General features: G+C 39.6%; 1 protein-coding gene across 10 annotated transcripts in view; it reads left to right on the top strand.

The window, feature by feature from the left end:
* The window catches only part of GABRB2 (gamma-aminobutyric acid type A receptor subunit beta2), a 308,782-nt gene that overhangs the window by 274,794 nt on the left and 11,931 nt on the right, over positions 1 to 22,057 (top strand). For 6 of the 10 annotated variants that reach the window (XM_073355894.1, XM_073355893.1, XM_073355895.1 and 3 more), the window contains 4 exons: positions 2,179 to 2,316; positions 3,958 to 4,110; positions 5,223 to 5,467; positions 9,940 to 10,050. In XM_073355894.1, coding sequence (XP_073211995.1) covers positions 2,179 to 2,316; positions 3,958 to 4,110; positions 5,223 to 5,467; positions 9,940 to 10,050 — 647 coding nt within the window. Of the gene's footprint in view, positions 1 to 2,178; positions 2,317 to 3,957; positions 4,111 to 5,222; positions 5,468 to 9,939; positions 10,051 to 21,052; positions 21,225 to 22,057 lie in introns of all 10 variants that reach the window. The other 4 variants (XM_073355900.1, XM_073355899.1, XM_073355897.1 and 1 more) reach the window with 2 other exon arrangements.

The raw sequence follows: 22,057 nt of genomic DNA, 5'->3' as shown, positions 1-22,057 counted from the left end.
GATAAACAAAAGAAAAGGTATTTTTCAATTCACCTCAAACAAGTACTGTAGTGCAATCTCTTTATCCTGAAAGTGTAACTTACAAATGTAGACTCTTTTTGTTACATAACTGTACTCAAAAAGAAAACAATGTAAAATTTTAGAGCCTACAAGTCCACTCAGTCCACTTCTTGTTCAGCCAATTGCTAAGACAAACAAGTTTATTTACATTTGTGGGAGATATTGCTGACTGCTTCTTATTTACAAAGTCACCTGAAAGTGAGAACAGGCATTTGAATGGCACTTTTGTAACCGGATTTGCAAGGTATTTACGTGCCAGATATGCTAAACATTCATATACCCCTTCATGCTTCGGCCACCATTCCAGAGGACATGTTGATGATGCTCATTTAAAAAAAAATGTTAATTAAATTTGTGACTGAACTTCTTGGGGGGAGAATTGAATGTCTCCCGTTCTGTTTTACCTGCATTCTGCCATATATTTCATGTTATTGCAGTCTCGGATGATGACCCAGCACATGTTTGTCTTAAGAACGCTTTCACGGCAGATTTGACAAAGCACAAAGAAAGTACCAATGTGAGATTTTTAAGGATAGATACAGCACTTGACCCAAGGTTTAAGAATCTGAAGTGCCTTCCAAAATCCGAGAGCGATGAAGTGTGGAGAATGCTTTCAGCTATCTTAAAAGAGCAATACTCCGATGTGGAAACTGCAGAACCTGAACCACCAAAAAAGGAAAATCAACCTTCTGCTAGTGGCATCTGAGTCAGATGATGAAAACAAACATGTGTTGGTTCACTTTGCTTTGGCTCATTATCGAGCAGAACCCGTCATCAGCATAGATGCATGGCTTCTGGAATGGTGGTTGAAGATGAAGGGACATAGGACTCTTTAGTGCATCTCGCACATAAATAACTTGTTATGCCAGCTAGAACAGTGCCATGCAAATGTCTGTTCTCACTTTCAGGTTACATTGGTTACAATTTGCAGGAGGTAATGCTGCCCATTCCTTGTTTGTCTGAGCGATTGGCTGAAGTAGAACTGAGTGGACTTGTAGGTTTTGAAGTTTTACATTGTTTTGTTTTTGAATTCAGTTATATTTTGTACATAATTCTATATTTGTAAGTTCAACTTTCATTATAAAGAGATTGCACTACAGTACTTGTATTAGGTGAATTGAAATATATTTTGTTTTTTACAGTGCAAATATTTGTCATCAAAAATAACTATAAAGTGAGCATTGAATGCTTTGTATTCTGTGTTGTAATTGAAATGAATATATTTGAAAATGTAGAAAACATCCAAAAATATTTAAATTAACGGTATTCTACTATCGTTTAACAGTGTGATTAATTGCAATTATTTTTTTAATCACTTGACAGCCCTAGTTTATATACTCTTGCTGTCAGTGTGTGTTATGTACCCCCGTCTCTGCCAGGTCCACAGAGAACATGAGTCTGTTACACCAAGAAGCTACAGAGCTTGCCTCTTTCTTTAGCTCATGCTGTAGAGACTCATTCTTTCAGTTCTGGGGATTCCTAGTCAATCCTTGTGTTGGCCAAGATGGCAGATGTCACATTTGCACAGCTCTAGGGACAATTTATGTGCTGCTGTACAGCCAAAATAGGTAGGGCTCACACATTTATTTATGATGTCTACAATAATGGTGTCTATTTTTGTTTGACTTCTTAATTTCTGGGCAATAAAAGGGTGAATGTATTTTTAATTAAAAAAAAATAAAATAGGTTTTGAATATAGCATCTGAAGTTCCATATTCAACAATAGACTGATTATATTGTACATTAAATGCTATTTTCTGATAGTTGAGATTAAATAAATCTGTAAACCACTGTATACTGGACTCCACCTGTACTGCGTACTTGTATAATCTAATTTCCTTTTATCAGTTTATTTTATTAAGGTAATCTGACTGAATCAATAAAAAGATATATATATATACACACACACACACACTTAAAATTGCCATTTGACATAATCATATTTATAACTAGATTGTACATTGTTTGTGACTATGTATACACATCTGTTACATTATTTATATTTTTAATTTAGGAAATGCAATTAAAATTACTCCAAGTTCCTGAATGAATGTACTGAACTGTTCATTACAACTTTGCTTGATATCAGAGCCATAACCCTTTGCTCCTGTTTTATAGATGGCTATACAACAGATGACATTGAATTTTACTGGCGTGGGGGTGATAATGCAGTCACAGGAGTGACAAAGATTGAACTGCCACAATTTTCCATTGTAGACTTCAGGCTTGTCACCAAGAATGTTGTTTTCTCTACAGGTTTGTAGAAGGGGAGTTTAAGGGGAACTGTATTTGCTCACTGAAAATAATTTTAGAAATAGATTTGTTGCAAGGGTGCAGTCCTTGATCTGAATGAAAATTTGCCAGAAGTAGCTTAGAGAAACAATTTTGAATATGCAAATGAGATATTCTAATGAATTTTCACAGTCTAGTACATACATCACTGATGAATTGACACAGAGAATTCCTGTGTGTTTGGCCCTCCTGACCTTTCATTCTAATTAGGATACATTAATCTCTAGTATTACGGCTCGCTCCAGTAAACTATATTGTCTGGCTTCTACAGTAAGTTAGCCCATGAAAGCTGAAGAAATTGGTTGTGCACCTCAGCTTGCTAAATTCTTCAAGACATAACCTACCCACAAGAAAACCCATCTCTCTTCTCTGTATTTTGGTTGATGGAGCCAAGCTACGAGGTCTTATGCAAATTAGTTCATCTTCTGCTGCACGAGCTTCTAATCCTGTTGGACAGGGTTTTGTAATTCTTCCTTGGTCGACAGTAAAACGATTTTCAGCAGGGCCGGGAAGGCGCTATGTAGCCCAAAGAGGGGAAGCAGAATTGGCAACATATGCATTTAGGAAAAAAAAAGGCTGATAATATTTTCTCCACATGGGTTGCGTTTTTGATGGCTCTTGGAGCCCTTGTGGATCTGTCCCATTAGCATTTCCCTTTTCTAACTCCACCTTCAAGACACTGGACGGTGCTAAGAGAGATGTGCTCCTCGCTTAGGAGGACTGAGTGTAACTCCAGCTGGAGCTATTGAAATAAAAATAGTGTCAATACTGTTTGGTCATCGACCTTCCATTATGATCCGTATGTTTCTTTTATGGCTGAACTTCTCCCCAAGAAGGAGGCTGTCTTTATTATTTGAAGGACTTAAATCTTGGGGGTGTGGTCCGTTTGGGACACAGCACCTAGATCTGGTGTAAATCAGAAGTAACTCCATTTAAGACAGTGTAGTGACACCAACGTGAGAGGTAACAGAATCATACCGGTACTGTTTATTTGACTGTTGTTTCCTAAGTAACTGACACAGCTGCTGTCTGTCTGTAGCCAAGTTCAGGAAAGTCCCATTCACTTGCTCATTCTTGGTGAAGTTCAGCTCTGCGGGAGAGACTTATGCAAAGAATGTGTGCTCTGAAATCTTCAAAATAGTGGCAATCCAGTGTGCATATGCCAGTGAGGGCCCTGTGTACCAGGGTCACTATCACCCTGCCTGAGTAGCACTCCTGCAATACTCCTTAGCGCCTGGTGACCTTGAATGCCACTTTAGGTGCGAAGCAATCTTCCCAATCTGAGCTGCCATACAATAGCCACCAAAGACTAAAGCCTTTGCACAGTTTGGCACTCTGAAATGTACTTTGACAGCTGATTATAGGAGATTTTAATTAGCAGCAGCTGTGAATCTATGTATTACTGACTCAACACCTTTAGTACAAAATACTGTTAAATACAGACTTCATTATAAAATCTGCAGTTGGTTGTCCCCAACTAAGGCAATTCTGCGTGTACGCTAAATCTGTAACATAGTAAACAAGAGTGTAAAACTGAAATGATGCAAAGAATGTTAAGGGTATACAAAAGTAAATCACGGCCATGCCTAAATATTCCCTTTTTAGGTGCCTACCCAAGGCTGTCTCTCAGCTTTAAACTTAAGAGAAACATTGGCTACTTCATTCTGCAGACGTACATGCCTTCCATTCTGATCACTATCCTCTCCTGGGTTTCATTCTGGATTAATTATGATGCTTCAGCTGCAAGAGTTGCTTTAGGTAGGCATTTTTACTCCTATCATGCATTGTGTATTAGTAGAATATATTTTTTTACTTCTGGTGTAGCGTTTCGTACATGATTTGAAAAAAAAAATCTCTCTTGGGTTTCTTTGCCTAGCTTGTTAAGCTTTGTATTATCTGATTCAGCATTTAAATTATCACAATTGAAATAAAAATTGAAAGTGATTTAATGTCTGAATTAGCTAACTATATAATCATTGTAATTGGAATTAGCCTGGTTGTCTCAATCAGGTTTTTTTTTATTGCACTTGTTTTTAGTCTAAAAATAACATGTATTTTATTTGTTTCTGCTCATTGCAATCCAGAGCAAGCCTACAATACTGTAGTATGGAATATACATTGCTTTTCCTTTTCAGGTGTGAAGTAGATACAATTGTGGCAGAGCAGTGCATTTGACTAACCAATCTCCCTTGCCAGGTAGCGGGCTTCCTCTCCATAGTGTTACCTTAAATTCCACAAGCAAAACAATTCTCCTTATTAATGCTGAGAACACTGCTCTTTGTATTAATGTATCTCATCAATTATCCTTTTGAGGGTTTGTTTCTATTACACCCCTCATCATGGTATCTGAGCACACATTGCAAATATAAATGTGAATGGTGCTTGCCAAAAATTAACACAAAATCAAGCTTACTCCTACTGATACTACTTCCATCCATGGAAATCAGAACTGGAGGATGTAGGGAGGAGTGGGTGACAACATGGTACCATTGAATCCAATGGGAATTTTGCCATTGACTTCAATGGGGCCAGGATTTCTTCCCAGGAATTCAAGCCTAAAGACAGGCAGCAAAAACATTCTAGAGGAAAGCAGTGAGGCAAGACATAGTATGTCTATACTGGCAGCTGATAACCCAGGTAGTTAGGAGAGTCTACAGTTCCCATTAAGAAATCATATTTGTATGAGTCAAGATTACTGTGTATTTGTCTTGACAATTACAACTGTAATAAGTTGCACTAACACCATGCTTTTTAAGCAGAGAACAAAAATACCTTCCTAACTTCCCTGCTGTGCTGGCATTTAAAGATTGAGTTATAATGATATAAATTTAACATGAATATAATCAATGAAACTGTCTTCCTTTTTCCAGGAATCACAACTGTGCTCACTATGACAACCATCAATACCCATCTTCGAGAGACTCTTCCCAAAATTCCCTATGTAAAAGCCATTGACATGTATCTGATGGGATGCTTTGTTTTCGTTTTTATGGCCCTGCTGGAATATGCATTGGTCAACTACATCTTCTTTGGCAGGGGACCCCAACGTCAAAAGAAAGCAGCAGAAAAAGCTGCCAGTGCCAACAATGAGAAGTTGCGAATGGATGTCAATAAGGTAAATTGAAGTGGGGAATATATTTTAGCCATTCATAGCGACCACAGCTGATTCACTTCTTCCAAACAAAGCTTAAAAATATCATTTCTTGAGTAGAACATATCAAGTAGGATTCCTAGAAACATGTCTTAGCTCTGCAAAGCATTAAACTTAACTATCTCAGCAATGCATGCTGCCCTCTAGCTGGAACTATGATTGTTAGAATGTTCTTTTAAAAGCACATACTCGGAATAGGCTGAGCTCAGAAATGCGCTCTCGTTCAAAATGGAGGTAGGAAAGCTTCAAAATAAACCACAAAGATTAACCTGTTCCTTAGAGGCCTTAAATGAGCAAATCCAAAATGATGGCTATAAGCTCATGTGTTAGAACAAGCTGTATGAAACCTTAGTAACAAACCCCAAACTTGAACCAGATTCCTAAAACTTTTCAGAGAAACTGAAGTGATGGGATGTGGGTTTTCTTTTTCAAAGGAAAGTATTAAAACTTGGTGGTTTTGCATGTTATCCGCTATAAGTGTCTCAAATATTCTTGGCAAAATGCAAAATGACTCAGAATTATGGTGTCAAATTTTTTTATGCATTCAGTTATGAATCTGAAAATGGGCTCATTGGGGGGGAGAGGGAAAGTTGCTAAGATACATGCCTTTTTCAAGTGCATGCATTCCTTTTGTGTAATGAAAATGAGGCCGTTATTCAAAGTAGCAGTTTTGGTAAAATTTCACATAAAGCAAAATTTGGGGGCAAGCACCAAATCATGCCAAGCATGAAATGGCAAAAAACGTTGTGTGTAAATCCACAAAACAAAAATTGTGACTTCTCTCAGAGTTCTAATTTTCGATCAGAAGCCAGATGAAAGACATTTCATCTGGCTTTTCTTTTAATTTGGGGGATTTTTCACTTACGTAACTCAACATGAAACTCAAAGGGTGCAAATTCAAAAGTAGAGGAAAAAGTTTGCATGGATGGAAATGGAGAAGTCTCACACAGCTCTGGGGGTGGAATACTTAATATCTGCCCAGATTTTTATGCTGATATACAAAGTGTGGGTGTAGGGGAATGGGAAGCAGGTATGTATTTTTAACAGCAGGCACTAATATTCCACTATTAGCTGGCACCTAAAAAAACATTCTTTACTGAATATTTTCAACTGGAGGATTATATTTCATAGCTCAGATTTCATATACTAGCTATGCTTTTTTTATTTTAACTTTATTTTTTTGTAATATGAGAAAACCATACGACAACTGCTTTTATCTAATGGGATTGTAGTGTACAAATGAATTAAGGCAAATGCATGAGGACTGGTATTTACCTTTGATGTCACACTCTTACAACTCATCCCATTCACCCTTCATCATTCCAGTGTTCATAATAAAATTCAATTAAAAGCTATTTTAAAAAATCACAAGATTTTATTTCACTTGTTTTTTTTTTTAAACTGGTTTTCCTTTAACAAACAGAACCATGCCCCACAAAAACCCAACAGGGTATTTTGTGTAAAATTACAATAAAAAGCATTTTTTTTCTTGTTAAAATCTTAGGAAAATCAGAATATATAGTGAACACAACACAGAAAACTGAATAACGTTACAGATCTTAGGGTTCTGTCATCACCATCCAAATTAATTTTGCTCTCAGAAGGCCTTATTCAAAACCAACTGAAATCAATGAAAAGATTCAGGCACATAATTACTGTGATATCATCCGAGCTTCCAGGTGCAGTTTGCACTGTATATCTTTGCAGGTCACAGGTTTCCTTGTACTATCCTCTGTATAATTATCCACACACACACAGCCAGTCACATAATGTTATGACCAGTAACTTCATCCAGTGACAAACTGTGCCAATTTGGCTCATCCTGTTAATCTCAAAATTTAGGTGCTAACAAGCACATAGATATGAATCATATTCAGAGATTTTCAGTTTTAAACCCTCCATCTCAAAGAGTTAAATAACTTCAGTGAGGGTCAAATTCTTTCCTGTGCCAGAAAGGGGAGGTGTCAGGGAGTCAGTTACAGCTTCCTGATTCTGACCTGTTTTTGCTGGCCCAGAGTTGAAGCAGACTAGGGTCTGCTCTAGTTTATCCCAGGTGGGAGTCAATGGAGTGGAGCTGAGCAGAGCTCCACCCTGCCTCTTCCCCCCAACAGTGCGCTCCCTATACTGGGCCAGGGAGGGGGCAACTGATGCAGGAGCTGGCTCTGCCAGCTTTCCCTAGCTGAGCTTTTGCCCTTGCCAAGGGAATTTTCAGTTGCCCAGTTACAGCCAGAATCTCTTACATCTCTGGAGCAGCACAAAAATTCTGGATCCTTATTGAAAATTTAGCCCATAAACTTTAAATTGTCATGTCATATCGCTGTATTACTACAAACATCATAGAGAAGTGGGCTACAAAGAGGATCCATAATCACTGGAAATGTTGCAATTCACCAAGCTGTTTGATTGATTTATATTTTGTAGAACTACCCATTGGTCCAACAACTCTGCAATATATTTTCAAGGTTTAACACCGAAACCAGCAGAGGTTCACATTTTTCTTGCTACAACTTCTCTACCCCTAGTGGAAATACTCATCATCCCCTCCATACTTGAATCCTCCCATTAGGAATCAGTGGAAAAAATGAACACACCTCCTGCTTGCACTGTTGAACTCCCCTGTAGAGTCCTGCGTGGGACTATTTTTTTTAATCCCACTCCCATGCTGCCCTGCAATAACCACTCCTGTATTGTTTCTTGCATGTTTATCCTGCTTCCAGCCACAAAAACCTTAGATCTAGAACCCTAGATCCCACAAATCTCACAAGAGAGATGGATTTGCCTCTGCTACTGAAAACAAAAAAACCTCAGTCAGTTTTTATATAGACATAATTTTTACCACTAAAAGAATTAAAACAAATCTTGCTTAAACCGTGTAAAAATACAACCGAAGTTAAAGTAATAGACATCAAATCTCTTTCTATCCCTTGCTTAAATTTAAGTATTAAAAGTTTTAAAGTGTTTTCCTGCAAATTATCACAGTCTTCTTTTTTTTTTTTTGGCCACCCAAGCCCTCCCGCAAGAAAATACATTTTACCCACTCCTGCTATTATGGCAGCATGTCCTGCAGGACCTGTGGGATCCCAGCAGGACTTGTAGGATCCCAGTCTGCTGCAGGGTTCTGCTCCCCTCCAGGCAGCTGTTCCAGAGCAGGCATTGGCATTGGCAGCCTGGCTTCACTTACTCCTTGATGTCCAGGAGTAGAGAGTTCCAGAATCAGTAGAAAGGCACAGGAGTTCGTTTTTTATGTCCCTGGCCTCCTGTGAATCCCTTGTGATCTGTGTGGAGGTTGGGGGTTCTGAGAGTCAGAAGTATTAGCCTCCGGTTTATGACATTGGACGGACCCCCACCAGTCCTCATCCGTGACTTCCTGTGAGCTTTTCCATATGACAGTGTGGTCAAATCTAATATTTTCAATTATATTTCATACTATATTCACAGTAAATGCCTTGCATCCATTTATCTTTCAGAATTCAGGTAGCACAGAAATGCAATGTCTTTCTCTTTTTTTTTTTTTGAAAGGAAAGTTTCACAATAGATTATCTGGAAATATGTAACCATGGACTAGTTAAAAACAAATCATATATGACAAGCTTTATTTTACTTCTGAGACACTGCAGGTTGGAAAGATCATGTAGATGATCAAGCCCCACCTTCCTGTAGTATGCAGGAATTTCCCTTCTGTATTTCTCAGGTGTTTTGTCCTCACCTGCCTATATTTTAAAGTTGAAGCTTCTTCATCTGACCTCGGCAATTTATTCCATATTTTAACTCTTTCTCCTCATGTGAAGTCTCATTGTTTTTCTTGTAAGCAATTTCATACTATTACTTCCAGGTTTGCCTTCCTGTGCTGACTTTAACAGTTCCCATTTCCCTTTATTGCAGACACTCAAGTCATTTGCAAATAGTTAACACATTCTTTCTTGACCGCTCTGTTCCAGGCTATATACGTATATATTTAATGATCCCAGTCTATCCTCATACCTTGTGATGTTTCCTCCTACCTTTGTCATCTTGGTAGTACCTTCAATTTATTATCCTTTTCGTACTAAAGTGCCTAAAATGATACACAGTATTGCACGTGCTGATGTAGTAAGGATGAATAAAGCAGGAGTATTGCCTCTCTGCACCTTGAAGAGATAATGACTTATTCACCCCAACCTAGTATTATATTGGATTTTATTTTCTAACCGTGAACTCCTCTATCTGGCTAAGAATAGCATTAGAGGTCAATAAACCTTTCTTTCCATTTTCTGTGGACATTTAGAATTATTTTATATTTAGAATCATTTTGTCACAAAAGTATAATCTTTCTTTTATTTTAGTGAAAAAATCTCATTTTTATTAGTTTGTCCTTACAGTTCCTACAATGCTTTTGCATTTTTCCATGCCACCTCTAGTTTTGACCTCCATTCCCTATTCTCTACTTTGTCTTCCAGGTCTTTTATAAAGATATTAAACAAAATGGGACCGAATTCCGATCCCTGGACCCCACTGGAAATCTCTCCCCAACTAGACGGACTACCAATTACGATTACTCTCTGTATACGGTTAGATAGCCAGTTTTTGATCCATTTTAATTGTATTTCTGTCCAAGACATCTTGTGTTGGCTCCCATCCCCTGTGATACTGTATCAAGTGCTTTTCTGAAATCCCAGCATAATGTCCCCTGCATTCCCTTCATCTACTAATTTTGCAGTCATATCAAAATAGACTATGAAATTGGTCTGGCAGGATTTGTTCTTAACCCATGTTTAGCCCCAGGATGCTTTTGCTTCTAGATTATTATAATTTTGTTCCCTGTTTGCTTCATTACTTTGCAAAGGATGGATGTGAAGTTTTAAGGGTTGAAATAAAAATGGTACCATGTTGACAAACTTCCATCTTCTGGGACCTCAAGGTCTCCACAGCTTATATAGATATTAGCTGATGATTATTACCTCAGTACCCAGGTATCCCCCAGAATTCTGGAGTGTAGGTCTGCTTCCCATTAGACTTGCAGGTTCTTCAAGCAACTTTTTGCTCAGTTCTATCTCTTTTAAGTTGTGGATTTATTCTTGCATTGTTGAGCCTAGTAATGTTGTCTTTGTTGTTGTTAAATAGGGTTACTAAATGCATTAGTTCTACCATCTTCCATCATTCTCACTGATTTCCTGACTGCTTAGCAGAATTTTCATTCTGGATTTGTTTTATCCTTGATATAGCTTCTAGCTCTGTCCCCATTAGTAAGCAATATTTTCTACTGTCTCTGCTTCTCTTCCTTCTCCCATGCAGGACATGTAATCCTGACTGGATACCTCTTGACTTTCTATTTCCAATATAGCTTCTTTTTAGCCCTGAATTTATCCAAGCAGCCTACGGTTCGCCATGCTGAGCTTCCATCATTATGTCCTTCGGAATTGTCAGTATTTTCTCCACAAATATTCTCGTTAGTACTCCATCCCACTTGACTCAGGCTAACTCTTTTAGTGGCTTCTCTGGAGGTATAACAAACCTTGAACCTTGAAATGGCAGTAATAATGATTAACTAGCAAAACTCCCTCATTGCAACATGATGATTTAATGGATGTTATAGATGGCACAGTGAAGCATATAGTAAACATGCTGGGCTAATTGCAGGTCTGGTCTGTGCCCTTTTCTTCCATAAACTAGTGTTCAAGGGCCTTGTGTGGCTTCCTTCCCCATTCTGAACTCTAAGGTACAGATGTGAGGAGCCGCGTGAAAGAGTCCCTAAGCTTATTTCTACCGGCTTAGGTTAGAAACTTCCCCAAGGCACAAATCTCTGTTTGCCCTTGGACTGAGGTATGCTGCCACCACCAAGTGATTTAACAAAGAACCAGGGGAAAGGACCACTTGGAGTTCCTCTTCCCCCAGCAATCCCCCCAAGCCCTTACACCCCCTTTCCTGGGGAGGCTTGAGAATAATATCCTAACCAATTGGTTACAAAATGATCAAAGACCCAACCCCTGGGTCTTGGAACAATGGAAAAATCAGTCAGGTTCTTAAAAGAAAGATTTTATTTTAAAAAAAAAAGGTAAAAATCATCTCTGTAAAATCAGGATGGAAAATACATTACAGGGTATTCAGATTCAAAACACGGAGGATTCCCCTCTGGGCAAAACCTTAAAGTTACAGAAAACAGGAATAAACCTCCCTCTTAGCACAGGGAAATTTCACAAGCAAAACAAAAGATAAACTAATCTGCCTTGCCTGGCTTACCTATATGGGTTGTAATATTGGAGACTTGGATTAGGATGGGTTGGAGAAGATGGATTTCTGTCTGGTCCCTCTCAGTCCCAAGAGAGAACGGCCACAGAAACAAAGAACCCAAAACAAACCCTCTTCTCTCCCCCCCACCAACCGACTTGAAAGTATCTTTTGTCCCCATTGGTTCCTTTTGGTCAGGTGCCAACCATGTTATTTGAACTTCTTAACCCCTTACAGGTAAGGAGGAATTTTAGGCTACCCTTATGGTTATGACAGGCCTTGTCAGTAGAAATTTTGCCTGGGGGAGACTGTGGTGGTGGAAAGCACTGTGAAGTACCTTTCACCAGCAGGGTGGGGAAATGCTACCTCAAAACTGTGAGGCACCACAGGCTAGGAAGAGGGGTATGGGCAGTGCAGCAGGGGGGTATATTAGCACAGAGTATTTCTGCTACAGCTTTCACAAAGGGACTCTTATTTAACAGAAGGCTAATGCTGACAGTTTGGATGGAGCACTGAAATAAAACAGTGTTTTTCTTAACTTCCCAAGGAGTAACTATACCTTCCTCACCAGGGTACTACTTGATGCTGGCAGGTACAGTGTGTATGTCTCTGAAGCCAGCCCCATATGTGTTTATGCAGTCACTTTACCTCAGTATTTGGTGCTATACCTTTTCTATTGCATAAACACAGTTCGCTCATACTTCACTTAGTCATTTTCTAAATTCAAATATTTAATTTTTCTTTGCAGTCACAATGTTTTTGTTTATTAACATGCTGAAGGGTCCGACATAGTCCCATGTAATAATGTTGGCAGTCCTTTGTACATTTAGCCACATTATTTCAAGCAAAAATTGTAAAATTTTATTGAAGAACCCTGCTTCTTTAAAATCAACATTTTGCTACTTCAACTCAGAATAATAATTTTAGTTTTTCAGTGTTCAAAACACTTTTTGGACAATGTGATGTGTTACCAACTGTGCTGTTTCACCGTCTATACAATTTATTTATATGTAAAGCCCAGATAGTCCCAAAATAGCTTGAAGCACAGAGATGTTTTAACTGAAACAGGTTGTGTATCTACAACATGTGATGACTTAAGGCACACAAATACTTATACTTTACTATACTCAAGGGCCTGTTTTATCTTGATGTGAACGTTAATACAGTAATTTCCCCCCTTGAAGTCTAACACCAAGCCTTTTAATATATATATTAAACATTTTATAACACCATTTAAATTGATCCTTTCTGTAGGAAGATAATATAAATGTGAGCTGACTGCTAACATCTCTGTTAAGAAAAGAGATTTTGTCTGGACACAACAGCTTTTTTAAATGTACTGTGGGTTTTTTTTAGAACAATTAATGATTCTTTATTCAGTAGCTTCTGTTCTATAAGTGACTAAAGTCAGAGTGACTGATAGTTACAGTATATTACTGTTACCCAATGCCATGTGACAATCTAGTAGAATCATCAAAGGAAAGATGACATTCTGCCAGAAAATGGGATAGGAGAAATTGATTCTGGAAATGTTGAAACCCATAATACAATATTCGGATGGAACCACATCTTTTTAGATTTTAGTTACAGTAGAAATGTTGCCCCTTTAAGGCCAACTGTGGAGCTTAGGGAGGCAAAGGGATTTTGAGAAACTGTTTCACCAACTGAGCAAATCAGAGCCACCATAGTTTGGCTGGGGAATAAGACACATATCCCTAGCGTGCACACCCTTGTGCAACCATGTTAGGGCTTACTGGACCATGGGTCCGGATGTGAGAGAAGAGGGGAAAGCAGGGGATGCACACTCACTACTCTCCCTGCCAAGTAGGTAGGTAGGGAGGGTTTGGAGAGTAGCATCGCAAGGCTGCACGCCGATTTGCACACACAGGCTCTCAGATTTGAACTAGCACAAGGAGGAGAGTATGGATTACATGGTGTAGAGCTGGATATGCTAGTGTTTTACCATCTGAGGGTTTGCTGGACAAATCTCTGACTGTCTGTTTATGCCAGATTTCCAGCCCCGTCACACCACCAGAACAGCACAGAATGGGCTAGAGTGGGGATCAGGATCTTGCCCTAAGTATTAAAGTGGAATAACTATACTCCAAGGTTATTAAGCACAGAGATGAGAGAAATAAGGTGGAAGCAGGTTTTACTTTAGATGAAGGGAGACTGTAGTGAGGAGGAATAGAGAATGGCAAGGGCATTTAATATCTGCTATATCACACATGCCCCTTTGCCCTGTGCTTTTGGGGGCATTGAGCACTAACAACACTCTAACTGCTAAATTTTCAAATACAACATTTTTTACTACTGTAGAAAGATGAGTGTGTTTTGTTTTTGTTTTGTTTACACTACTACTAAAACTGTATTGGGAGTTATTCTTGATGCTGAGCCTGAGGCTGCCCTCCTTGCTGAATCAGATTATGGGATCTGTCATAAAAATGGACAGTGACAATAAAAGCACCATAAACAGAAAAGCCCAGTATTGACCCCACATCTTTCATCCTAAATTTGCCATTCACACATCACAGAAGAACACTTGAAAACCAAATTTAAAAAAAAAGTAAAACCTCTGCCCCGTTCGCATTATTTAGAAGTTTGATCTGAATGCAATTTGAGAGAGTTCCAATCTTAGCTTGTGGCCTTTTATAGAAGTGATCAGAAGGTGACTTATCTCTACAATCCATAGTGATATTCCAACTGACATCAGAATAAAGGTCAAGTCAGACATGTGGGGTTTTCTGTCCGGGGCTGTGATCCTCCCAATGCCATCTTTAATTCATTTAAGAACAGTGTGCAGACACTCTACTTGTTTAAGGCACATCAGGCTACTTACATCATCTAAGAACCTGTCATTCAACACTGACCCTAAATTAAGAAACTAGCCCGGATAATTCTTATGCATTTCATATTTGTATTTCAGATTTTGTTACAGCAGACACAACTATGCCAAACAAAACGCTAATACAGTCAAGTGTAAGAACTTTTGGCATATCAAGCTTATTGCAAATAAAACATAGGGGGACCTTTGCCTAGTTACAATAGGGAAGGGACTGGAAACCACACTGCTAGATTCTGCCTGGTCCTACTAAAGACTTCAGCCTTGTGACCTTGAACAAGTCATTTGCACCTCTTTAAAATCAATATAGTAAACCTTCCTTTCAGGGTACTGTGCATAAGAATGTTGAGGTTATTGGCTGAAGCAAGGACCATTAATATTATCATCATAAAGATGTACAAGAATACCACATGCAAACTTATTATCCTCATGACTCAGTGATGTCTGAAACCTTTAGAAAATCTGATTTTTTGATAAATTTGTTTTGAGTATTTTTAAGGTTTTTATTATTATTTTAATTGAGAGAGAGAAATATATTTCAAGGAATCCAAAATTCAGGTCATGTGCATTAGGATAACTGGGATTTACCTATACGTAGTTTTGATGAGAGAGAGATTTGACATTTTTGAGTCCATCTTTTGCAAGTTTTCCCCACCAAATAACTATGTATTTTGAGTGTCTTGTGCTCTTGTAAAAGATACAAAAGCAGTTTAACACCTTGTCTATATTTTTGTAAGTTCTACTAGACAGAGGCAGTTAACTCCTCAACACTGTTTGAGAAACAAAATTGCTGTCTCGGATCTCAGTCCTGAGTTATTTCCCTTATTTTCAAAATAGTGGAAATGATTGCTACCTTGCCTTCAGGAGTGTTGTAAGCAAGACACAAGAAGTAATTCTTCCCCTCTACTCTGCACTGATTAAGCCTCAACTGGAGTCCTGTGTCCAGTTCTGGGCACCATGTTTCAGGAAACATGTGGACAATTTGGAGAAAGCCCAGCAAAGAGCAACAAAAATTATTAAAAGTCTAAAAAACATGACCTATGAGGAAAGATTTTTAAAAATGGGTTTGTTTAGTCTGGAGAAGAGAAGGCTGAGAGGGGACATGATGATAGTTCTTCTTCAAGTGATGGCTCATGTCCATTCAACTTAGGTGTGTGTGCTCGCCACATGCACCCGTGCCGGAAGTTTTTTCCCTCAGCAGTATCCCTCCAGCTCCCTGGAGTGGCGTACACATGCTGCGGTATATAGGGCTCCCCGGTTCCCTCCACCATCAGTTCCTTCTTGCCACCAGTGACGGTGCTGGAACTGTTGCTGCTTCAGCTAGTGCTGTAGCTGCTCGTCTGTACAAGCTAGTTATCTCCTGTATTATATTGTATATAGTTTTCTTAGTGTTTATAAATCCTTTAGCTATAGTTAGAGACTTTGTAGGTCCCGAATGGGACTTTGCCTCAGGATGGGGCATGCCCCGATCCCCAGGCTTTCAGCCCTGTGATTGCTGCAAGAGGCCTATGCTCGTTAGTGATCCACACAGCAGTTGTTTGCATTGCTTGGGCAAAGGACATAGTAGTGAGAAGTGCAAAATTTGAAAGTCCTTCAAGCCAAGGACTAAGAAGGAGCACAATATTCATTTAAGAGCTCTCCTTATGGAGTCAGCACCAGAGCAACGCTCCAACTTGGCGCTGAGTACCATGACTTCAATACGCAGTGCCCCACCAAGACCGCGCACCGGCCAGCACCAGTCCCCATCCATAGCTCTGATGAAGAAGCCCAAGAAAGCAGGACGAGGCCGGTCTCCAACGTCCCGCAAGGGAAAGGATAATACTGGGTCTGAACAAGGTCCCGTGCCGGGCAACTCTTCACCCATGCCTGGATCTCGGGCCCAAGCTCTGTTGGAGCGATGTAGCCCAACCCACACCTTGGATAGCGGCAGAGTCCTCCATCAGCTTCGGGTGCCGTCCACGCTGGAGGCCCTGCAGGCGGCGGAGGAGATCATGTCCCTCCCGGTGCCACCCATACCGGTTCCCGCAGTCACAGGGTAAATCCGCATTCAAACTGCTTCGGTCCCCACCTCAGCAACACCGTTCCCCGTAACTGCCACACATCTGACTGCAATAGGCAGATGCAGCTCAGCCCCATTTGGTCCCTGACCTTGGGCATGGGCAGAGAGGCTTGAGGTGCAGCTAGCCAGTCACTGGGCACAGACCTTTGGAGGGACGCTCCCCCCCAGCAGGAGTACCGGTCCTAGCACACAGTATCTCCGAGACCACAGTACCGCTCCAGGGACCTCTGAGGGGTACTATTTGGGATTCACCTAAGTTGAATGGATATGAGCAATCATTCGAAGAAGAACAAGAAGAAAAAACAGCTACATCTTGAAGAACACCAGTTACGGAAAAGGTGTTGCTCTTATTGCTCATGACCATTCCACAACCGCCCTCCTTCCCCATTGTTGGAGTTTCCAGCAAGAAGGAACTGAGTGGGGGGAGAACCGGCAGCGCCCCTTATACCACACCACTCTAGGGGGCGCCAGAGCCAGTCCTCTATGGATACTGCTGAGGGAAAAACTTCCGGCACCGGTGCATGTGGCAAGCACATACACCTAAGTTGAATGGACATGAACAACACATCTCGAAGACCTCCAGTTATGAAAAAGGTAACTCTTTTTTCAAGTACACAAAAGGTTACAAGGAGGAGGGAGAAAATTGTTCTCCTTAATAATGATAGGACAAGAAGCAATGGGCTTAAACTGGAGCCTGAGCAGTTTAGGTCGGACATTAGAAAAAACTTCCTACCTGTTAGGGTAGTTAAACACTAGAATAAATTGCCTGGGGCAGCTGTGGAATGTCCATCATTGGAGACTTTTTATGGGCAGGTTAGACAAACACCTGTCAGGGATGTTCTAGATAATATTTAGTCTTGCTGTGAGTGCAGGGAACTAGACTAGATGTTCTATCGAGGTCCCTTCCAGTCCTACAATTCTATGATTTTCAGTAGTGGAAAGTACTGATTCTCAGGAGGGCCTTAATATGCACTCACATTGCAATATTCCATGTTGACCTATTCTGCATGTGTATTATTATTATTTATTATTTGTATTATTGTAACATCTAGGTCTTCCAGTCAGGGCCAGATTTCCAGTTAGGCACAGTAGGCACGTGCCTAGGGGCGCCAGCATTCCAGAGGCACCTAAAAGTTAAAAGTGGGTTAAAGTTTCATTTTTTACAGAAAACATGAAATTCAGCTGTAGGCCAGGGGGGCGCTGAAGATGTTGTTGTGCCTATGGGCACGTAAGCTGTAAATCCGGCGGACCCCGTTGTGCTAGGCACTGTACAAACACAGAACAAAAAGACAGTCCTTGCTCCAAAGTGGTATTATATTAAATGGGAGGGGGTAAAAAAACCAACCCTGTGCTATAAAGGTTAAATTCACCCAGAAGCTTAAAGTTGCCAGACATTCTTTTGGGAACTGCTGCACTTTTAATTGTTGGCTCACACAGAATTCTTTAAATGGACAGGAAAAAAAAATGGAAGCAGGTTCCCAAATAAGAGTCGCCAGGCTAGAGGTGAGAGTAGGCTGAAAAGTTGGGTTTTTTAAACTCTTTATATTATTTCTCTTTTATTTCTTACTTCCCAGTTTTAAATATATTATCGTGAAATCAGTCTGAAACAGGACAAACAGCTACATTAATGCAGCATTAAGGTTACCTGTTATATTGAAACACAAAGGGCCAGATCATCCTCGGTCTCTCCTCAGTCCCCACCACCTGCCTTGAAAAGTCACTGGATGTGACTTTTTTTCACTGAAGTGGCTGAAATGTCCATAGGGATTTCTTCAAGGAGATTACCTTGCAACATGCAGTCAGAATGGAGGCAGAGGGAATGTGCTTTACCTTCCTCTCTCCCAGTAAATATGGCGGGGCCTACTCTCAAACCTGATGGGTCCAGAGTCCCTCCACATAAAGGCCCTCTACTCCCACGCTGGCTCTGATACCAAAATGGGCTTCAGTTCCCTAACTGCCAGAGACTTCACAGCCAAGGCTACCTTCAGTCTCCCCTGGGGGAAACTACAGAAAAGCTACTTTTCCAGGTAAAATTGTTTCAGACTCACCCTCTGACCACTCCCTCCTCCATTATCTCAGGTTCCTGCAGGGCTAGAAACAGAAAACATTACCTTTGGAAATGGGAGAATTTTCCTTGCTTCTTGCTACATAAAGTTCTGAGTTATCAGACAATAAAGGTGTAGAACTTTTAAACTAAAAAAAAAATACTTTAGGTCATTTTTAGAGGCAGCATGGCTCCCTCTGAGCCCTATAGACTGGGACTCATGGTAACTTAAGCACATGGCTTTACAACAAGAGGGCTACAAAAGAAAATTCCAAAAGCCAAACAATTTAAAAAACATTTGTAAAATAGGTTTTTGTACCATATCACATATGCCAAATATATAGTGTGGTGTGGCATAACAATTTTATCAGCACTCATTTGGGATGACCTGAATAACCCAGGTGTTTTCCAGATGCAAATTGAAAATATTGATACCCCTGTACATAATAATTGAGGGTGACAGTTGTCTAATAAACTGTTAGTCATTTTACACTTTTTTCCAAGACATAAAAATTTTGTTTGTTTTTCTGGGATTAAACCCAATATGTTCTTAAAATACCTGGAGTGAAGATGTTGCTATAGAATCCTATGTTACACGTGCTCTGTGTGTGTGCACGCATGCAAATGTTTTCAATACACTGTCATTTATAGATATACAATATATAAATGCACCTACACACAAGCTGGTAAATAAACAGAAGAAAATATCCACCAAAAAAATTTTTTCCCACCCTATTTTTTGTTGATAATTTGCATTTTCTGGAATTTGCAGAGAGGCTATATACATTAGTGTGTGTGTTATAACTAATCTGAACATAAAAAAAATTCAAATTTCCAACTGAAAATGGCAAAATGGGGCAAAACAGTGTGTTCCCTTTCTTTACCTACTTTAGAATGAGTGTATGTATAAATCTAAATATATAATGTACTTGGATATTTTTGACATCCATGCAGAATTTTACTTGGAAAAAAGCCTAAAATGCCTCTATTTCTTCTGCAACAGAAACCCTCATTCTGTTCTTGTCGTGCATATTTCCCCCAAACATGCCCTAAAACTAGAATATCAAGGTACAGGTAAGCCACACATTATGTTCTAATTCTAACAAAGTAAATGATAGAGGAGCTTTTCTAATTACTTTACAACAGAGCACTGCTAATTTTAATGATACCAAACGATCAGTGAAGCCCACAGCCAGTTTTTCTGACCTTGAAATTACTCCTTTATTCATTTTCTTTAATTTTTGTTTACAAAGACATTTCTAGCTCCTTTGTTGTGAAGATAACCTTCAAAAATATAAACATTTTCCTGTGGCTAGAAATTTGCAAATAATTCTCCATAATCATGAATGAAATTCTGGTCCTGCTGGAGTCGAGAGAAATTTCACCCCATTTCTTATTCATAGTATTTGCCACTGCTTCTTAAGGCCAGTGACACCTGTTCCTCCCTTAAGCTTTGAGTTGGGGGTCAAAGAATCATAATTCTGACACACTCCAAAATCCTGAAGTTTAACCTGCATCCAAGCAACTATGTTGTATGAAGATGAATGGAACATGCCATGCAATCTTCTCTCCAGTTTCTTATCTTCCAAGTTGTGATTAAACATCCCCCTGTGCCTGAGTGCTTGCCCCTTAAGGCTTCATATATTTGACTTGACTTCATGTTGGAAAAGTATTTTGTCTGCATTTTACAGCAGTTTGTTTTGAGAATGGGCTAGATATGCCAAAACTTATTAGCATTATGTTGACTGTCTAGCTTGTGTATCAAAAACAGAACTATTGCCAATTGATAGCGTAAGATCTTTGTGTCTATCTTTTCAAATTGCTACCACCAGTTGTGATAACAATCCAGTATTTCCAGCATATTTGGCTTTTCAGGAAACATTCAAAGAGCTGCAATAGAGGATTTCAGTTATAAATGTTTGGAGATAAGCCATTTGGCGCTCTTTCTGTAGTGGCTTTTGGTGCATGCTCCTCATGTTGAGGTACTTCATAAGCTTAATTAATAGTAGGATCCCACTCGTGTAGACCCTACTGAGAGGAAGTCTGTGAGAGTTTTGCCTTATGTACAAAAATCATTTCAATATGCAAGAAAAAAACAAATATCTTTAAGATACTGAAAACATACATGATACATTTTTGCACATGCTTCCTGTTCATCAGCTTATTTCTGTCTTAGTTAAGTCATAAGCCTCACAGCTAATCATCATCTGAAATGTTTCTCACTCCCTCCTCCCCAGGCTTATATTGTCAATTAGACTTCATTTTTTTTTAAAGGAAATAAATTTTTTGCTCTTAAATTATTGTCTAGGGTAATGTTGTATTCAATTAATCTGCCACTTAAAAATGAACTGCAAAGATTTCCCTCACAACAAAAGCATTTTTGTATGATCCTCCCAAAAGGTAGACCTATGTAAATGTGATTCGAATAAGATGTGTGATGATCTCCCAAAAAGAGTGAGAATGACCACACCGCACCTGAAGCGGAGGCAGGGAACATTGTCTGGGCTTGCTGAAGGAAGGCAGCGGTGCTTTTATGCGGCGGTAGGGAGGAGGTCAGAAACTGCTGCAAAAGGTGATCAGTGGTCAGATTTGTGGTGCTGACTCACTCCTCAGGAATCTGAGATCAGAAGGCCCTGGGTGTTGGAAGCCCTTTTTCCACACAGCAGGCAAGGTAGCAGCCGCCCTCCCTCCCCGAGAGATGGCTAATATCAGGTTGAGTTAGGATATACTGTGGGCATTGTGCTAGTCGCTCCTTTTTAGGGGGACTGGGAAGGAAATTTTCCCTCACCGCCAGATCGGCTTCGGTGGAGTGAGGTTTTTCGCCTTCCCCACAGTGGGTGTCAGGAAGAAGAAAAGGTGGTAGGCTATATGTCACAACTTAATTTGTAAGTGTAGGGCAGATGTCCAGTGCAGGTACTCCATAGGGAAGGCATCCAGTGACTAGATGAATGGCCTAGTAAAGGACTTAAAATCCCTTTTCTTCACTACGTCCTAAATTTCTCAACATTTTTATAGTTCTGCTAAAAATTTTCATTATTTTGAAATTTTAAAATTTTCAGTCAGCTCTACTCAAAAGCTTCCTTATATATTACTTCAGATAAAGGTTTGTTTCCTTCCCTCCCCCAGCACACAAAAAAGTGTCCCATTTAAAAAAAAAATTGATAGTTCAGACAGGTCCAATTTTAAACTTCAGAACCTTCAGATTAGTTTCCAATCGGGGAAAAAAAAATGTCTATGCTGTATGCACATTTGAGAAAATTTGGTTCACAGGTTTTTTTGTTTGCTTTAAGCTACAACCAATACAGGTTAGAATGAAATTTTTTTCCACTTCAATTATGGTGGTTTGTGATGTCAAATTTTTACCGACATCCCATTTTCTCTGCACTCAGATTTCTTAAAGAGGTG

This window comes from Lepidochelys kempii, chromosome 8 (assembly GCF_965140265.1).
Source record: "Lepidochelys kempii isolate rLepKem1 chromosome 8, rLepKem1.hap2, whole genome shotgun sequence".
Classification (NCBI taxonomy): Eukaryota; Metazoa; Chordata; order Testudines; family Cheloniidae; genus Lepidochelys; species Lepidochelys kempii.
Note: the sequence above shows the minus strand (reverse complement) of the source record. Positions and strands in the feature narration are given on the sequence as shown.